Below are 19895 nucleotides of genomic sequence, written 5' to 3'. Positions count from 1 at the left end.
CTGCAGACACCATGGCTGAGGTCAGCGGGTCGAACCACGTCCTTAACATAGCAAAGACAAAGATGCAGGGCCAATGTTTTGGGCTTCATCGAGGTGTGAGAGGATGTGGGAAAAAGGGTGGGGGGGGGGGTGGAATGGTGGCAAAGGAAGGAGATGATAGGTGGATGAGGGGAGGGAGGAGACAGCAGCAGAACGGGTGGGTAAGGGGGAAGGGGACAGAACAGGAAAGACAGGAAAGGGGAAGGGGAAAGTGGTCAGGGTGGGATAGAGCACAGACATGCGAGTCCAGGGGCTGTGACTCAGAACTGAAGGGGGGTGGCTTCTGGGAGGTCACTGTGGTTGCGGACAGAGAGTGGGGTGTTGAGTGAAGCGATCTACCAGTCGGCGACTGGTGGTGAACGCCACAAAGGGAGCACCGGATGCAGTAAATAGGTGGATAAGGGTAAGAGGGCTCAGCAGCAAATGGGGGAAGGGGGAGTGGCTCTGAGTAAATGGAGGGGAAAGGGGGTGGGGAGCTGGGGGAAGGGAAGGGAAGGAGAATGGAGAGATAGGCATGGGGTTAGCCCTCTACCCAGAACTGAGGCATATGGGGTTAAACAGGTAGGGGTTGAGGGGTGGGGTGGGGTGAAGAAGGTTATGGGGATTGAAGAGATGGTGTGAGGTGTGGGGGATTGTGGAGGGTGGGGTGAAGGAGTAGAGGGATTGAGGGTGGGGTTTGAGGTAGGTAAAGTTTGAAGAGGATGATAAGTAGGGGGAGTGGGGGGTCGAGGAATGGGGGTCAGGGAGGGCAAGGCAGAGGAGGGGAGGGTCAAGGAAGGGAGATTGAGGAATGGGGTGGAGAGGGGAGTGGAGGAGGGGAGGGTCAAGGGTGAGGTGGTGGTGTGGAGGAGGGGGAATGTTGGAGGGGAGGGTCAAGGAGGTGGAGGGAAGGTGGAGGTGAGGTGGAGGGGTGGTGGAGGGAGGTGGAGGAGGGTGAGGTAGAGGACAGCAGGGTTGAGGAGTGGAGGCTGAAGAGGGTGCGGTATGAGGAGGAGAAGCATTGAGGAGGGAGTGAGTTGAGAAATGGGGTTTAGGAGAATGGAGGGTGAGAAATGAAGGGTAAAATTGAGGAGGGGAGGGTTTGAGGAGGGGTTGATGTGAGTGAAGAGGGTGGGAGTTGAGGAGAGTGATGATTGAGGAAGGTGGGGGTGAGGAGGGTGGAAGTTGAGGAGTGAGGGGTTGAAGAGGGGATGGTGGCTAAACAGAAGCGTCCCTCTGACCTCATTTGTTGAGGCAAGGGTGGGAAAACTTTTTAAATTTAGACATAAAGCAGGCCATTTTGGCCCACGAGTCTGTGAGTCTTTGCTGGGGTTGGGGGGGGGGGAGGTTTGAGGTTAATTGGCTGGCTCAGACTTGTGGGCCGAAATGGCCCGTTACCATGCTGTGTGTCTGCCTCTCCACTCCCACTCATCAACCTCTCCCTCCTCCTCCAGGTATCCCATTCACACCCCGCGGGTCGGTTGCTACGGTGATATGGACAGATTTCCTGGGGTGCGCAGCTATGGTACCCAAGACCCTGAGGACACGTACGACGTTTACTGCTACATCGAGGACGCAGAAGGTACTGGGCAACCCCTCCAGCCAAAGGCTACCTGCTTTGGTCTGACATCCAGAACTCCCCTCTCAAAGGTCCCCACCCTTCTGGAACCCTCCCCTTCTCTGACTGAACCTCTGGGTGGGGGACCCTTGCAGTATCTCCTGCTTTAGTGTGCAATGCTGCTGGGATGTGGTTGCACCAATTCATCGGTGCTATGTAAATGCGCGATGCTTTCTCAAGGAGCCAGCATTTCCTGCCCATCCCTGTGTGTCCGGTTGAGCTCTCCAGTGGGTTGGATACATCTCCCCGTCCCAATATTCTGAATCGGAACACATCATGAAACTCATCGCGGGTGAAAATATTGTGATAAATTCATTTTTAAAAAAAATTATTGCAAGAGTGAGGCAGTGTCTGTGGTTCATTGTCCATTCCGGAATCTGATGGCAGAGGGGAAGAAGCTGTCTTCAAGGCTCCTGGACCTCCTTTCTGGCGAGAAGAGGGCACGGCCTAGGTGGAGGGGGTCCTTGAGGATTGAGGCTGTTTTCTTAAGACACCCATGCCTGTGATGTTAGCAACTCTCTGTCATCCTTTCCTGCCCTGTGCGTTGGCACCTCTATACCAGGCAGTGGTGAATCCAGTCAGAACGCTCGCCGCGGTCCACCTGTAGAAACAACCTTGCCCTCAATGTTAGCTAAACTAAGGAAGGGGGAAATTGTACCAAATCTCTTCAAAGTCCTCTCGAAGTATAGGTGCTGGCAAGCTTTATTCATGATGTGTTGGCATTCATAGCAAGAGGACTGGAGCAGACTGGAGCAGGCCCTGGTGAGACCACAGCTGGAGTACTGGGTGCAGTTTTGGTCTCCTTCACTGAGAAAAGATGTCCTGGCCATGGAGGGAGAGCAGAGAAGGTTCACCAGGGAGGGCAGGACTTGCATATGAAGAAAGGTTGGATCGACTAGGCTGGAATTTAGAAGATTGAAGGGGGGGGGGATCTTATAGAAACTTATAGAATTCTGAAGGGATAGGACAGGCTGGATGCAGGAAGGTTGTTCATGACATTAGGAAAGACCAGAACCAGGAGTCACAGTTTAAGGATGAGGGGGAAGTCTTTTAGGACTGAGACGAGAACATTTTTTTCCTCTCTCAGAGGGTGGTGAATTTGTGGAATTCTGTAGAAACCGGTTCTTTATCTATATTTAAGAGGGAGTTTGATTTCGCCCTTGTGGCTCAGGGGGTCTGGGGAGAAGGCAGCCATGATCATAAAGAATGGCGGTGTAGGATTGAAGGGCCGAATGGCCTACTCCGGCACCTATGACATGGAGGCTCCAGGACAGATCCTCGGAAACATCGACACTCGAGAATTTGAAGTTCTTAACTGTTTCCATGGCTGACACCCCCCACCCCTCCCCCCTGATGATGACTGGTTCAAGTTCTCCCAGTTTCCCCCTCCTGAAGTCCTTAGTTTAGCTAATGGCGAGGGGCGAGGCTGCTGTTGTGGCCCCACTTGACCAGCTGATCAATCTCTTCCCCCCCCCAAAATTGCCAGCTGTGTTTCTGCCAACAACCATGGTGCCGCTGGCAAATTTGCAGGTGGCATCTGGAATTGGCCTAGCCTTGTGGTCGTGGAAGCCATGGGCTCAGCACGCGTCCTGGAGGTGGGGCCTGTGCTGATCGCCTGTGAGAGGAGATGTTGCTTCCGATCTGCTCTGGCCGTGGTCTTCCGTGGGAGTGGAGATGGAAGGGGGTGGAGAGGAGACAGAGGGATGGGGAAGAGAATGGGGAGTGGGCTAGCAGAAATGGGAAATGTTGATGTCAACGCCATCCGGTTGGGGGAAGAGCCCGGACAGAATATTAGGGTGTTGATCCTCTAATTTACGGGGGGGTGGGGTGGTCTTGGTTTGGCCGTGGATGGACGTGTCAGTCAGGAGTGGGGACGCAGAATTGTGGCCACTGGGAAATCCTGGACAGAGTGGAGGCGCTCTGACAAGAAGGCCACAACGGGAGCACCAGGTCCAGTGGACAACCCCCCCCCCCCCCACCATGGCTTCATTTTGGAAGGAGTGTTTGGGGCCCCGAATGGCGGCAAGGGAGGAGGTGTGGGCATGTGTGATGCTTCACAGGGTAAGGTACCAAGGGGGGGTGATTATTAGGAAGGGATGAGTGGGCAAAAGGGCCACATAGGGAGCGGTCCCTACGGAAAGGGGAAGGTGTGTCTGGTGGTGGGACCGTATTGTCGGTGAAATGCCGGAAGGGGTTGTAGGTGAGGACAAGGGGAATCCTTTTAGACATCAGCACAGTATCAGGATCTTTGCCGTCCAATTCTACCCGATTGATCTACAACCCCATAGTTTTGAGGGGCAACCGGAAACGGAGGAAATGCGGGTAAGGGCTGAATTGATGGTGGGAGAGGGGAAGCCATGTTTTATGAAGAAGGATGATCTAGATCTAGATCGTGTTAGGAGCAGATACGACGAAGATGGAGGAATTGAGAGAGAGGAATGTGTTGAAATTATAATTAAAGGATAAATTATAAATTACTAATAAAAGATTTAAAATTTTTTAAAAAAAGCCTGGGAACCGGACTTGTAGCTTTTAATTTCTGAAGAAACTTCAGATTTTCAAATGGGTGAATACCTCCTCTTTATGTGCCTGTCACTCTCTCCTACAATTCAAGGGCTCACATGTCCAAATGATCTCGTTTTTATGCGGATGCATCTCTCTGTCGTGACAGATGCAACAATGGAGGTGCTTCGCTAATTCATATGTTCTGGAGTCTTGAGAAATATGGGAACGAAGTATTTCAAACTTTCTCTGCACTTTTTAAAATTAATTTTAAACCTAATCCCTTAACTGCCTTATTTGGTATTGTTGGAGAGAGTGACATAATTTTAACGGTATCCGTCAGGGCACCGTTATTTATCGCTCATTACCCTGCTCGCATGGTAAAGACAAAATAGCATTTCTCCAGGACCATGGAGCAGATTTACACAAATAGTTTTAAAATATTAAAACGTTTCAGAGTCCCTGCTACCAAAGTACTTTATGCACATCTGTTCTGGGAATTCAGGAGCCTGATGGCCTGGGGGAGGATTAAAAAAAATCTGTTGCCCACTCCGGACCCGGGTGCTACAGTTCCTCCTACCAGATGACAGTTTACGTGAGGGGTGTGCGGAGCCCATCACAACGTTTAGCACCTTTCGCCCGCATCGGATGTTGTCGATATCCCTCATGGAAGGAAGAGAGGCCACCGGTGATCTTTTCTGCTGGCTTCACCCCCCCTCCCCCGCAGGGACTTATGGTCCAAGGGGCTGACCTGCGGGCATCAACTTTTATTTCTCTGAGAGCGAGGCGGGAGGTGTTGCTCAGATGGAAGGGATGTTACCCTTGCCTGATCAGGCTCAATGGCTACGTGACGTCAAGAAGATTAGATGCTGAATTTCTGACTTGTATGTAAATGCTCAGACACTTTGGGAGCCATTTTATGAGTTGCTTTTATAAACATCGGTTTGTTACGAAGGTAGAACTGTGGAGATAATTATCACTTTGTTAAGAAATCAATCTTCCTTTTCATTTTGGCCAAACAGATTGTGGATTTAGAATTTCCTTTTTTTCAGTAATAAAATATCAATATGTGGCCACTGGAATCGCGGTGAAATAACTGTGCAAGGCGTTTTTAGAGTGAATCAAATGGATTTACTCATCCCAACCTGCGCAACCTTTTAAAAGCCCGGATCATGCGCCCCGACCCGCGTGACGTCATGAGACTGGATCGATGCCTCCTGGGAGTTGTCGTGCCCCTACACCGCCCTCCCCCCACCAGAAAGGTTTGTCTGGTGGTCGACTTCTGCGACAGACGGTTGGCTGCTGCAGTGGGGAAGGCTTGGCCACCTGAGCTGGTTTAATAGTGGCTTCCCTCCGATGTCCAAAAATACCTAGTTTCCTATGAGGTCCGTTGAAAGGCATCTGCAAAATCCGCAGATTTTGGAGTCTTGGGGCACAAAAGGAAGCGCGTTCTCCGTGCGAAGATGGTGGTGCAGGGGTCAATTTTCCTATGGTCTCCCTTAGCCAAGTTCCTTAGGATCCATGGCTGGAGTTGGGATGAACTTCCTCTCCCCCTGGGACCACCAATGGTGCTCCATACACGAGCTCTGCAGATGAAGCTTGGAGGACTTCCTTTAGAGTTGTTCTAGTGCCCAGTAATACCCAAGCAGCTCATCAGCCCAGTTTGGGCCCTTTAACCAAGCCATCGAGACTGACGAGATGTCGATGAAACCTTTCCACTGTTCCATTGGCCTGGGGATGAAATTGATGTACCGAGCAAGCGAGACAAGGCCGTCCATGGCGAGGAAGTGAACTGTGGTCCTCCATCTGAAGTATATAATCTGTTTGATTGAAAACGTGGGGCACCTTGGATGTGATTTAGTGTCTTTTTCACTTGATGTATGTGCTCTATTTTTGGATGTGAAATTTCACAAGTATTGAAAAAGAAGTAAAGAGTGAATCTATTTTCCTCTCTCAGGTGTCGTCTTCGTCAGTGACATGGACAACCTCACCTTCGGCGAGGCTGTGCTCTTCTGCGAGGAGAGGGTAATGCGCCTGGCCACCGTGGGCGAGCTCTATGCGGCCTGGAGCACTGGCCTGGACCACTGCACGCCGGGCTGGCTAGCAGACGGCAGCATCCGCTACCCCATTGTCAATCCCCGGGAGCGCTGTGGTGGCCGCCTGCCCGGTGTGAAGACACTCTACGCCTTCCACAACCAGACGGGCTCCATTGACCCAGAATCCCCGCATGGAGCTTACTGCTTTCAAGGTGACTCCCTCCCTTCAGGGGGCGCTGGGGAAGCACTGAACTCTCTGGCAATGGAAAGATTGTCCATACTTAAGGGGGGGGGGGGGTGGGACCGGGCCATTTGGCTTGTCAGGCCTGCCCCGCCATTCATATCCCTTAATTTCCCTACAGTGCAAAAATCTCTCAAAAACCCTTTCTCATCTTCCATCTCTCGGATCCCTTCTCAACCTGGACATCGAGTTTAGCCAACGATTGGAACCGGGTTTCGAATCCTGTCTGTAAGGAGTTTGTACATCCTCTCCACTGTTTTCCCTGGGGGGGGGGGGGCTCTGGTTTCCTCCCACCATTTGAAATGCTCCAGAGGTTGTAGGTTAACAAGGTGTAAATTGGGTGGCATGCTCTCGTGGGCCAAATTGGCCTGTTACCCTGCTGTATGTCTAAATTAAAACTTGGTCTATCCCAATTTCTCGACCATTCCAGTAACCCTCCCATCCCCGTATCCCGCCTTGGCGTCTGTATCAACATCCAATTTTCCATTAAACTCCTCCCCAGTCTCTCTTTTCCCACCCCAGCCCCATCTCCCTTCCTCCACCATAACCTCGTCCTTGAGGATCAATTCCAATCTTTTTCCAACTACTAACGTCAGACTAATAGGCCTACAGTTTCCTTTTTTCTGCCTCCCACTTTTCTTAAACAGCAGAACTACATTTGCGACCTTCCGATCCTCAGGCTCCTCTCGCAAAAAACACAATGAAATACTTGTCCTGCATATGTCTCGTCTGTCTGTGTATGTGTGTTAATGTCACACAGCGAACTTTATGTAGCAGAGATAAAATACAGAACCAACGTTTCGGGCTTGAGCCCTTCAGGAAGGGGTGAGCAGGCACATGGACGAAATGGTGAGTGGGCAGGGGTGGGGGGAGGGGAGAGGGGAAGGGGGAGGAGTCCAGTCCTGCAGACAGGAGGTCGTAGGTGGATAAGGGGGGATGGCTCTGTGAACGGGGAGACCTGGAGGAAAGGAGATGGAGGGATGGGGGGAAGGGAAGGAGAGTGGGGAGGGGGCCGGCAGAAGCCGGAGAGAACAATGTTATTGCCCTGCGGATGGAGAGGGCCCAGATGGAATATTAGGTGTCGCTCCACCAATGTATAGGTGGAACACTGGACAGATGTGTCCGGGTGGGGGGGCGGTGGGAAGCATAATAGTTGAAGTGGTCAGCTGCTGGGAGATCCCTGTGACTGGTGCGGATGGAGGAGAGGTGCTCGGCGAAGCGATCTCCCAGTCTCTCTGACGTGGAGAAGGCCACAACGGTTGCGGAAGTAAAGTGTCTTGCAGCAATTCTTTGGCTAGATAGCTTGGCTGGGTCTGTATTCTTCATTTAGAGCCACGACCTTATTGAGACACACAAGATCCTGAGGAGACCTGGCGTTGAGACATTTTCACCACAAGCAAGTTGGGAACAGAGGTCAATCACAATGAGTTAGTTATTGAAGACTTGAGAGGCAGAGAATCATATTTAAGTTGCGGTACCTCTGGAATTCTCTCCCCCAAAGTTATGTAGGTCAGACCATTGGAAGGTGGAGATAGAGACATTTTAATTAAAGAGTGAGGGCTCTTCTGTTTAGAGCGAAGAAGGATGAGGTAACTTCTGAGTGACATAGATAAGGTGGACGGCCAGGGCAGGACTAGCAAACACCAGGGGACGTCTGTACAACGTGAAGGGAGGAAAGTTTAGGGGAAACAACAGGGTAAGTTTTTTTTTAACACTGTGAGTTGTGGGGTCTTAGAATGCTTTGCAAGGAGTGGGAGTGGAGGCTGGAACATTAGGAGCATTTAAGAGATAGTCACATGGATGGAAGGAAAATTGAGGGTCATGAGGTAGGAAGGGTTTAGTTTTTTCTTGGTAGGTATATTGTAGTGCACGCTACCCCCACACACACACACACACACACACACACACACACACACACACACACACACACACACACACACACACACACATGCACACACGTGCAGTTGAGTTGCGGTCAAAGACTGATTTATCGCTCTGCCAGCTCTGTTTGTACTCACTCCCTGCCTCTGACGACAGGAGTGACATCCGGCCGGCATTGCCCGCTGTGCGGGATGACGGCCGTTGGTCCCTCACGGTCGCCGGCCATGTTGAGGACAGTCACGAGTCCCATGTTGTGGGCCGAAGAGCCTGTAAATGTGCATGGTATGAGATGAAGGGTTGTTGCCAATGTAGATCACGTTGAATGGGGGAGCAGCTCGTCTTTAAAGATAAAGGTCCCATTATTGTCATTTAGAATGTAACATCCATGAAATTCTTTAGCTCTGTCGACCATAAGGAAGACAGAGAGTCGCCACTTTGTCCAGCACCCCTCACGGAGATGAGGCCCCAGCAAGGGACAAACACATGACCCCAGGTTTACAAGACCAGTGCTCTAACCACTGAGCTATCGGAGCCTTTCTTGTGTGTTCATAGAACAGCACAGCGCAGTGCAGGCCCTTCAGCCCTCGATGTTCTGCTGATGTTTATATCCCTACAAAAAAATGTATGAGCCCTTCCACCCTCATACCCTCAACTTTGAGGATTGGATACCCCAAAGGTGACCAACTGACCCGCAAAACCCTGAGGAAACCCACATGGACATGGGGCAAACATACAAGCTCCTTGCGGACAGCACCGTCTTCAGACCCCAAGTTGCTGGTGCTTCAATCCAGGAATCATTCTTGTGATTCTTCTCTGAACCTTCTCCAACACCGCTGCATCCTTTCTTATATAAGGAGCCCCAAACTCCAAGTGAGGCCTGACTGGTCCCTTATAAAGCCTCAACATCACATCCCTGATCTTGTACTCTATATGAATGCCGACCTTGCATTCGCCTTCTTCATCACCTCAGAACATAAAACACTGAACATTACAGCACAGTGCAGGGCCTTCAGCCCTCAATGTTATGCCGTCCCATATATTCCTTCCAGAAGAAAAGTGCCAAACCCTCCCTACCCTGTAACCCTCTATTTTTCTTTCATCCACGTGCCTGTCTAAGAATCTCTTAAATGCCCCCCAATGTTCCAGCCTCCACAAGGCATTCCAAGCATCTACAACTCTCTCTCTTAAAAAAACCTTACCCCTGATGTCTCCCCTAAACTTCCCTCCCTTCACTTTGTACAGATGTCCCCTGGTCTTTGATGATCTTGCCCCGAGAAACAAGTGCTCGACGTCCACCTTATCTATGCCTCTCAGAATCTTGTAGGCCTCTATCAAGTCTCCTCTCCAAAGTCCCAGCTCTGCTCACCTTCCCAATCCAGGGCAACATCCTGGTGAATCTCCTCTGCCCCCTCTCCATGGCTTCCACATCCTTCCTGTAATGAGGTGACCAGAACTGAACACAATACTCCAAATGTGGTCTCACTAGAGATTTGTAGAGTTGCAACTTGATCTCTCGACTCCTGAATTTAATACCCCTTCTCTCATCCAAGACTCTCATATTCACGAAACAACATTTATTTATTTGTATCTACAAATACTTGTCTATATTTGTGTTATGTCTGGGTGTTATGTCTGTTTTGCATCGAGGACTGGACAAAGCTGTTTCTTCAGGTTGTACTTGTACAATCAGATGATGTAAAACTTGACTTGTCTTCTTGCTCATTTAGAGATGGGAAGTTCAAACGCCAGTGACAGCTTTGAAATGGATAGAGGGTATGAGGGCAGCAAGATGGCGGAGACGATGGCGGAGACGATGGCAGAGGAGCAAGAGTTTGGGGCCGGGACCGAAGATGAGCCCAAGTGGCCGAGCATTGACCTTGATCCCACCACCATCACCCCCTGGCCACCGGCATCCCCGAGCGGGTGGCCGGACGTGGCTCTCACCGCGCCCGTGGCGGGTGGCATTGCCCTGGGCCCCGCCACCCCACTGGCGCCCCAGGATCTTCAGTGGGCCACTACCCATGGGCAATGGCCAGGCCGCCCCGGTGGACAGCGGCCAACGGGCAGCGCTGATGGCGGTGGGCATCCAGAGACCGTGGAAGAGGAGATTGTCATTGGGTTCCAGGCTCCCGTGGGGCACGGCCCCCCAGAGGACCCCGGCAGCTCAGAGATCCCTGGATATCCCGGCTCCGCTCGCTTGGAAGAGCAGGGAGACAAAGTGTCAGCATCGAGCGGTAAGTGCAGTGGGCTCTGAATGAAAGCTTTTCTCGCCTCCAGTGTAGTGAAAACACGACGCTGGAGAAACTCAACAGGTCATACAGCAAACTTTATGTAGCAAAGATACAGAACCAACATTTCAGGCTAGAGCCCTTTATCAAGGGCTGGAAAAATGTCTGCAGGTGCCCAAACAAGATGGTGGGGGTCAAGGGGAGGAGCCTGGACCCACAGGCAGCAGGTAATAGGGGGATAAGGGAGGGAGGACACAGCAGCAAACAGGGTGAAGGGGGATGGCTCTGTGAAGGGAGAGGGAAGGGGGTGGAGAGATGGAGACAGAGGGAGGGGAAGAGAGGGGGAATGGGGAGTTAGCGAGCAGAAACCTATCCTATTTCTAACCTCACTGGCATGGGTAGCAATCCTGAAATTGCAACACTGGAACCTATCACCTCGCTCCCTGAACCTTCCCTGGATGTCCTGTCCTTCAACCTTTCGCCTCACTCCCTGAACCCTCCCTGGATGCCCTGTCCTTCAACCCAGTGCCTCGCTCCCTGAACCCTCCCTGGACATCCTGTCCTTCAAACTATTACCTCCCTCCCTGAACCCTCCCTGGACATCCTGTCCTTCAACCCAGTGCCTCCCTCCCTGAACCCTCCCTGGACATCCTGTCCTTCAACCTATTGCCTCGGTCCCTGAACCCTCCCTGTACGTCCTGTCCTTCAACCCAGTGCCTCACTTGCTGTAGCCTCCCTGGATGTCCTGATCTTCAACCCAGTGCCTCGGTTCCTGAACCGTCTCTGGATATTCTGGTCTTCAACCCAGCGCCTCACTCCCAGAACCCTCCCTGGACATCCTGCCTTTCAACCCAACGTCTCGTTCCCTGAACCTTCCCTGGACATCCTGTCCTTCAACCTAGTGCCTCATTCCCCGAACCCTCCCTGGACGTCCTGTCCTTCAACCCAGCACCTCATTCCCTGAACCCTCCCTGGACGTCCTGTCCTTCAACCTGTCGCCTCACTCCCTGAACCCTCCCTGGATGCCCTGTCCTTCAACCCAGTGCCTCGCCCCCTGAACCCTCCCTGGACATCCTGTCCTTCAAACTATTACCTCGCTCCCTGAACTCTCCCTGTACACCCTGTCCTTCAACCCAGTGCCTCCCTCCCTGAACCCTCCCTGGACATCCTGTCCTTCAACCCAGTGCCTCCCTCCCTGAACCCTCCCTGGACACCCTGTCCTTCAACCTATTGCCTCGCTCCCTGAACCCTCCCTGTACGTCCTGTCCTTCAACCCAGTGCCTCACTTGCTGTAGCCTCCCTGGATGTCCTGATCTTCAACCCAGTGACTCGGTTCCTGAACCGTCTCTGGATATTCTGGTCTTCAACCCAGCGCCTCACTCCCAGAACCCTCCCTGGACATCCTGCCCTTCAACCCAACGTCTCGTTCCCTGAACCTTCCCTGGACATCCTGTCCTTCAACCTAGTGCCTCATTCCCCAAACCCTCCCTGGACGTCCTGTCCTTCAACCCAGCACCTCATTCCCTGAACCCTCCCTGGACGTCCTGTCCTTCAACCTGTCGCCTCACTCCCTGAACCCTCCCTGGATGCCCTGTCTTTCAACCCAGTGCCTCGCTCCCTGAACCCTCCCTGGACATCCTGTCCTTCAACCTATTACTTCGCTCCCTGAACCCTCCCTGTACACCCTGTCCTTCAACCCAGTGCCTCCCTCCCTGAACCCTCCCTGGACATCCTGTCCTTCAACCCAGTGCCTCTCTCCCTGAACCCTCCATGGACATCCTGTCCTTCAACCTATTGCCTCACTCCCTGAACCCTCCCTGTACGTCCTGTCCTTCAACCCAGTGCCTCACTTGCTGTAGCCTCCCTGGATGTCCTGATCTTCAACCCAGTGCCTCGGTTCCTGAACCGTCTCTGGATATTCTGGTCTTCAACCCAGTGCCTCGGTTCCTGAACCGTCTCTGGATATTCTGGTCTTCAACCCAGCGCCTCACTCCCAGAACCCTCCCTGGACATCCTGCCCTTCAACCCAACGTCTCGTTCTCTGAACCTTCCCTGGACATCCTGTCCTTCAACCTATTACTTCGCTCCCTGAACCCTCCCTGTACACCCTGTCCTTCAACCCAGTGCCTCCCTCCCTGAACCCTCTCTGGACATCCTGTCCTTCAACCCAGTGCCTCCCTCCCTGAACCCTTCCTGGACATCCTGTCCTTCAACCCAGTGCCTCCCTCCCTGAACTCTCCTTGGACATCCTGTCCTTCAACCCAGTGCCTCCCTCCCTGAACCCTCCCTGGACATCCTGTCCTTCAACCTATTGCCTCGCTCCCTGAACCCTCCCTGTACGTCCTGTCCTTCAACCCAGCACCTCACTTGCTGTAGCCTCCCTGGATGTCCTGATCTTCAACCCAGTGCCTCGGTTCCTGAACCGTCTCTGGATATTCTGGTCTTCAACCCAGCGCCTCACTCCCAGAACCCTCCCTGAACATCCTGCCCTTCAACCCAACGTCTCGTTCCCTGAACCTTCCCTGGACATCTTGTCCTTCAACCTAGTGCCTCATTCCCCGAACCCTTCCTGGACGTCCTGTCCTTCAACCCAGCACCTCATTCCCTGAACCCTCCCTGGACGTCCTGTCCTTCAACCTGTCGCCTCACTCCCTGAACCCTCCTTGGATGCCCTGTCCTTCAACCCAGTGCCTCGCTCCCTGAACCCTCCCTGGACATCCTGTCCTTCAACCTATTACTTCGCTCCCTGAACCCTCCCTGTACACCCTGTCCTTCAACCCAGTGCCTCCCTCCCTGAACCCTACCTGGACATCCTGTCCTTCAACCCAGTGCCTACCTCCCTGAACCCTCCCTGACATCCTGTCCTTCAACCTATTGCCTCGCTCCCTGAACCCTCCCTGTACGTCCTGTCCTTCAACCCAGCGCCTCACTTGCTGTAGCCTCCCTGGATGTCCTGATCTTCAACCCAGTGCCTCGGTTCCTGAACCATCTCTGGATATTCTGGTCTTCAACCCAGCGCCTCACTCCCAGAACCCTCCCTGGACATCCTGCCCTTCAACCCAACGTCTCGTTCCCTGAACCTTCCCTGGACATCCTGTCCTTCAACCTATTGCCTCGCTCCCTGAACCCTCCCTGGACGTCCTGTCCTTCAACCCAGCGCCTCACTTGCTGTAGCCTCCCTGGATGTCCTGATCTTCAACCCAGTGCCTCGGTTCCTGAACCGTCTCTGGATATTCTGGTCTTCAACCCAGCGCCTCACTCCCAGAACCCTCCCTGGACATCCTGCCCTTCAACCCAACATCTCGTTCCCTGAACCTTCCCTGGACATCCTGTCCTTCAACCTAGTGCCTCATTCCCCGAACCCTTCCTGGACGTCCTGTCCTTCAACCCAGCACCTCATTCCCTGAACCTTCCCTGGATGTCCTGTCCTTCAACCTTTCGCCTCACTCCCTGAACCCTCCCTGGATGCCCTGTCCTTCAACCCAGTGCCTCGCTCCCTGAACCCTCCCTGGACATCCTGTCCTTCAAACTATTACCTCGCTCCCTGAACCCTCCCTGGACACCCTGTCCTTCAACCCAGTGCCTCCCTCCCTGAACCCTCCCTGGACATCCTGTTCTTCAACCCAGTGCCTCCCTCCCTGAACCCTCCCTGGACATCCTGTCCTTCAACCTATTGCCTCGCTCCCTGAACCCTCCCTGTACGTCCTGTCCTTCAACCCAGTGCCTCACTTGCTGTAGCCTCCCTGGATGTCCTGATCTTCAACCCAGTGCCTCGGTTCCTGAACCGTCTCTGGATATTCTGGTCTTCAACCCAGCGCCTCACTCCCAGAACCCTCCCTGGACATCCTGCCCTTCAACCCAACGTCTCGTTCCCTGAACCTTCCCTGGACATCCTGTCCTTCAACCTAGTGCCTCATTCCCCGAACCCTCCCTGGACGTCCTGTCCTTCAACCCAGCACCTCATTCCCTGAACCCTCCCTGGACGTCCTGTCCTTCAACCTGTCGCCTCACTCCCTGAACCCTCCCTGGATGCCCTGTCCTTCAACCCAGTGCCTCGCTCCCTGAACCCTCCCTGGACATCCTGTCCTTCAAACTATTACCTCGCACCCTGAACCCTCCCTGTACACCCTGTCCTTCAACCCAGTGCCTCCCTCCCTGAACCCTCCCTGGACATCCTGTCCTTCAACCCAACGTCTCGTTCCCTGAACCTTCCCTGGACATCCTGTCCTTCAACCTAGTGCCTCATTCCCCGAACCCTCCCTGGACGTCCTGTCCTTCAACCCAGCACCTCATTCCCTGAACCCTCCCTGGACGTCCTGTCCTTCAACCTAGTGCCTCGCTCCCTGAACCCTTGCTGGACATCCTGTCCTTCAACCCAGTGCCTCACTCCTTGTACTCTCCCTGGATGTCCTGGTCTTCAACCCAGCACCTCACTCCCAGAACCCTCCTTGGACATCCTGTCCTTCAACCTAGTGCCTCGCTCCCTGAACCCTCCTCACCCTCCCTACCCACGTCATTGGTCCTTACATGGACCACAACATCTGGCTGCTTGCCCTCCCTCCTGAGAATGCCACCAACCCGAATTGAGACACCTGGCTCCAGGATTATATTATGGAAAATCGTGATGTGAATGGTTTTATAAGATGCAGAGATTAAAGAGTATTTCAAAGAAGAATAAAAGGTGGAAAGTTAGAGAAAGTTAGATTGCCCAAGAGATTAGAATTGGACAAAGTGAAACAGGAAAGTCTGCAGACGCCGGGATTGAAGTTAGAACGATGCTAGGGAAACTCAGCAGGTCAAACAACATCCTTTATGTAGCAGAGATAAAGATACAGAACCGACGTTTCAGGCTTGAGCCCCTTCATTGAGGAAGCCGGTCGCCCGAACAGTCTGGTGAGGGGGAGACAAGAATGATCCCACAGGTAATTGGTGGATAAGGGAGGGAGGGAGGGCCCAGCAGCAAACAGGGGGAGAGGGGGAGGCTCTGTGAATGGAGAGCAAAGGGGGTGGGGAGCTAAGGGAAAGAAGACAGAGGGATGGGGAAGAGATGGGGAAATGGGGTGTGGGCCAGCAGGAACTGGAGAAGCTGATGTTAATGCCATCCTGTTGAAAATCAAGTGTTGTTCCTCCAATTTACACATGGCCTTGGTGAGAAAGGGCGAGGCTGTGGATCGACGCTTGAGCGTGGGAGTGTGACACAGAACTCAAGTGGTCGGCCACTGGGTGATCCCTGTTTCTGGTGCGGACAGAGTGGAGGCGCTGTGCAAAATGACCTCTCGGTCTCTCCGATGTAGAGAAGCCTGCCCACGGGAGCACCGGATGCCGTGCACATGATGCGCAAGTGTTGCTCAAATTGGAAGGACTGTTTGGGGCCCCAAATGGCGGTGAGGGAGGAGGTATGGGCGCAGGGTCTGGCCCTTCCTGCAGCCCAATGGGTGGGGAGGGAGGAGCAGGCGAGGGAGTTGCAGAGAGAGCAGTTCACGCAGAAGGCAGAGAAGGGAAGACGTGCCTTGGGTTGGGATCCTGCTGTGGGGGGTGGGGGGTGGGTGGGATTATGGAGGATAATGCGCTGGATGCGCAGGCTGGTGGGGTGAGGATGAGGGGGATTCTGTGCTGGTTACATCTTGGGTGGAGAGGGGGCCAGGGCGGTGGAGCGGGAATTGGGCAAGGGCTGGGTTGATGGGAGTGGAGGGGAAGCCACATTTGTGGAAGAAGGCAGACATTTCGGATAATCTGGACCGGAAGACCTCATCTTGGGAACAGATACCCAAGTCTTCCCGAGTCAGAAGGGGCCTGGGATTACTGTCACCCCAGACGGATTCCGACTTCTGTTGGCACAACGCTGGAGAATGGAACTCCACTCCCCCGGAACGGGATCTGCGGTTACAGTCCCTACTCCAGAGGACAGAACTGGAGAAGCACTGAAGGGTTTGGGGGCTGGAGAAGGGGATAAGGGGTGTTGGGGCCGGAGGGGGTAAAGAGAGGTGGGTGATGGGGCCAGAGAGGGTAAAGAAACAGGGAGGGGCAGGCTACTGGAATAGGAAGGGGTGTAGGGGCTGGAAAGGGTTACAGAGCTTGAGAGAGGGGTGTCAGGGTGAGAGGGGGTTACAGAGACAGGGAGGGGTGTAGGGGACTAGGGGAGGGTTGCAGAGACAGGGAGGGGTATTGGCACTTTGAGGGGAGGAAATGCCTATTAGCCTGTGGTCCTCTCCCTGCCCCTTCCTCCCTCCTCTCCTCCCCACACCTTTTTCGTAAGGCGCCTGCCTGTTTTTGGCTCATACGTTGATAAGGGCTGGAACGTTGGTTTCCCGTTACTTCCTGAAGGCCATCTGCTGAGTTTCTCCAGCACTTTTATCTGCTGCACGGGATGCCTGGCGACCGCAGTTTGGATCGGTTTCAGTGGTTTTGTCTGGCACAGACATTGTGGGTCGAGTCCCTGTTCCTTCTCTGTGTTTGACTCACCAACCCTTTTCTTCAATCTGAAATTCAACACCTTTTGATTTAAGAACATAAGGAATAGTCGGCCATTTGGCCTGTCGGCCCTGCTCCGCCATTCATCGAGATCACGGCCGATCCGATGATGGGCTCATCTCCACCGACCTGCCTTCCCCCCCCTTATCCCTTAATTCACCTACCATGTAGAAACCTACCCAACCTTGTCTTAAATATATTTACTGAGGTTGCCTTGACTGCTTCATTGGGCAGCGAATTCCACAGATTCCCCACCATCTGGGAAAATCAGTTCCTCCTCATCTCCATCCTGAATTTAGTCCCCTGAATCATGAGGCTCTGTCTCCTTGTTCTGGTCTCCCCCATCAACCTACCTACCTCTATCTTATCGGTGCCTTTCATCATTTTATATATTTCTATAAGATCCCCTCTCACTCTTCTAAATTCCACTGAGTGCAATTCCAGACGATTCAATCTCTCCAACCCACCTGGTGACCCCCCCTCTGCACCGCCTCCAAAGCCAATCCATCTTTCCTCAAGTCAGGTGACCAGAACTACACGTGGTTCTCCAGATGAGGCCTCACCAGGACCTTGTACAGTTGCAGCACGACCTGCCTGCTCCCAAATCCAATCCCTCCAGCACTGAAGGCCAATGTTCCAGTTGCCTCATTGACAACCCGCTGCACCTGCAAACCAACCTTTTCCGATTCATGCACAAGCCCTCCCAAGTCCTTCTGCATGGCTGCGATTGCTTGCCATTTAAATAGTAATCCGATCTTCCATTTTTCCTTCCAACGTGGACAACCTCACATTGACCAACATTGTCCTCCATCTGCCGTGTCCTTCCCCGCTCACTTAACCTTATCGATATTTCTCTGCACTGTTTTCTTAGCCATTCAATTTAGTGTTGTCTACAAACTTGGATACACAACACTCTGTCCTCTATTCCAGATCGTTCGTGCATATTGTGAAGAGTTGCAGGCCCAGCTCCAACCCCTGCGGCACTTCTCTCACCACCGATAAGCACCCCCGTACCCCAACAATAGAGCTTTAAACAATTGAGTAAGATCAGGGGTTTATATATAGAATAAAGAATAGAAAACTTACAGCACAATACAGGCCCTTTGGCCCACAAAGTTGTGCTGAACTTAAGAAATGACTAGGCTTACCCATAGCCCTCTATTCTTCTATCCTATCCAAAAGTTTCTTAAAGGACCCTATCGTATCCATCTCCACCTCTATTGCCAGCAGCCCATTCCACTAAAAAAAACCCCACCCCTGACATCTTCTCTGAACCCACTCGCCCGCACCTTAAACCTGTGCCCTCTTGTGGCAACCAGATCCTGACTACCCGCCCAATCAATCTTGATTGGTCCCTGGAGTGGTGGGGGGGGGGAGGGGGGTGCAGGGCACATGGAGGTTCACACCTCCAGAGAGCCAGGCCTGATCCTGACCTCTGGCACTGCTTGCCGCTGCGGAGTTGGCAGGTTCTGCCCGCGTTGGCTGCTCCATGTCCATGCGGTGGGGGGGGGGGGGGGGTGGAATCAGTGGATTACAGGTGGGCAAGTTAACTTGCAGCATGAAACAGGAAAGCCTGCAGGCACTGCAATTGCTGGAGGAACTCGGCCGGTTTCACAGCGCCCGTAGGAGGTAGAGATATATCACTGACGTTTCAGTCCTGAGGCCCTCCTCAAGGTATAAGCAGAGAACAGGAAGGTGTCAGAATAAAGGCTGGCAGAAGTGGGGAGGGGTCCAGACCAACAAAAGGTGGGAATTGGATATGATCAGGGGAAAGGTGAGAATTGATTTTGGCTCCGTGAAAGGAGAGAGAGAGAGGCCACAGGGGAAGAAGAAGGGGGGAAACCAGAGAAGTCGATGTTAACACCATCCGGTTGGAGGGCACCCCGATGGAAGCTGAAGTGTGGTTCCTCCAATTTGCGGGTGGTCTCAGTCTGGCAGCACACGAGATCGTGGACAGACCTGTTGGCTATGGAACGGGCCGGGGAATTAAAACAGGAGATCCCCGCCATTGCAGCGGACAGAGCCGAGGTGCTCCACGAAGCGATCTCCCAGCCTGTGCCTGATCTCTCCAATGTAGAGGAGCCCCTCAGCAGATTCACAAGGGTCGCTTCACTTTGGAAGGATGGTTTGGGGCCCCGAAATGGCGGTGAGAGAGGAGGTGTGAGCGCAAGTGGAGCATCTCCTGGGGTGGGTGCCAAGGGGGCGATTGGTGGAGAGGGAGAGAGGGGAATGGATAGGGAGTCATGAGTGGTCCCTGTGGAAGGCGGTGGTGGGATCATGTAGTAGGTGGTAGAAATGGTGGGGGAGGATGTGTTGGACGCAGAAGCTGGTGGGGTAGTGGGTGAGGACAAGGGGAATCCTGTCCTTGTTACACATGCGGGGGGCGGGTGGATGTAATGGAGGATATGTGGGTGAGGGCTGAGTTGATGGTGGCAGATGTTGTTTGAAGAAGGTGGATCTGGCACGGAAGACCTCACCCTTGGTCCAGATACAACGAAGCCGGTGGGATTGAGAGAAGGGAAAGGAATCCTTACAGGGGACCAGGTGTGGAGAGGAGTAGTCGAGGTAGCTGTGAGAGTTGTTGAGCCAAGTTATAGGGAAGCAACTGTAGGGAATTGTGGATGGTGGGATCCATGCCTGTGTAAAATAGTTATACAGCGGAGAAGCAGGCCCTTTGGCCAAACATTCTTATGCTTGCCCACATGGGCCAGCCCCATTTTGCTGCGTTGGGCCCATATCCATTGAAACCCCTCCTGTTCATGCACCCATCTCAGTGTCTTTTAAATGTTACCATTAGGCCAACGTCGTGTCATATGCTCAAACCATCTCTGTAAAGAAAATGCACCCCGCCCCCCCAGGTCCATTTGAAATCTCACCTTAAGCCTGCACCCTCCGGTTTT

The 19895-nt window shown here is 53.1% G+C and overlaps 1 protein-coding gene across 1 annotated transcript in view; it reads left to right on the top strand.

Annotated features, from left to right (window-relative positions):
- Positions 1 to 19895, top strand: part of LOC138762882 (brevican core protein-like) — a 60064-nt gene that overhangs the window by 20752 nt on the left and 19417 nt on the right. The window contains exons 5-7 of the mRNA XM_069936401.1: positions 1473 to 1600; positions 6096 to 6386; positions 10024 to 10530. Coding sequence (XP_069792502.1) covers positions 1473 to 1600; positions 6096 to 6386; positions 10024 to 10530 — 926 coding nt within the window. The remainder of the gene's footprint in view (positions 1 to 1472; positions 1601 to 6095; positions 6387 to 10023; positions 10531 to 19895) is intronic.

The sequence above is a fragment of the Narcine bancroftii genome, chromosome 5 (assembly GCF_036971445.1).
Source record: "Narcine bancroftii isolate sNarBan1 chromosome 5, sNarBan1.hap1, whole genome shotgun sequence".
NCBI classification, from domain to species: Eukaryota; Metazoa; Chordata; class Chondrichthyes; order Torpediniformes; family Narcinidae; genus Narcine; species Narcine bancroftii.
The sequence above is the reverse complement of the archived record's forward strand: the minus strand, read 5'-3'. Positions and strand labels throughout refer to the sequence as shown.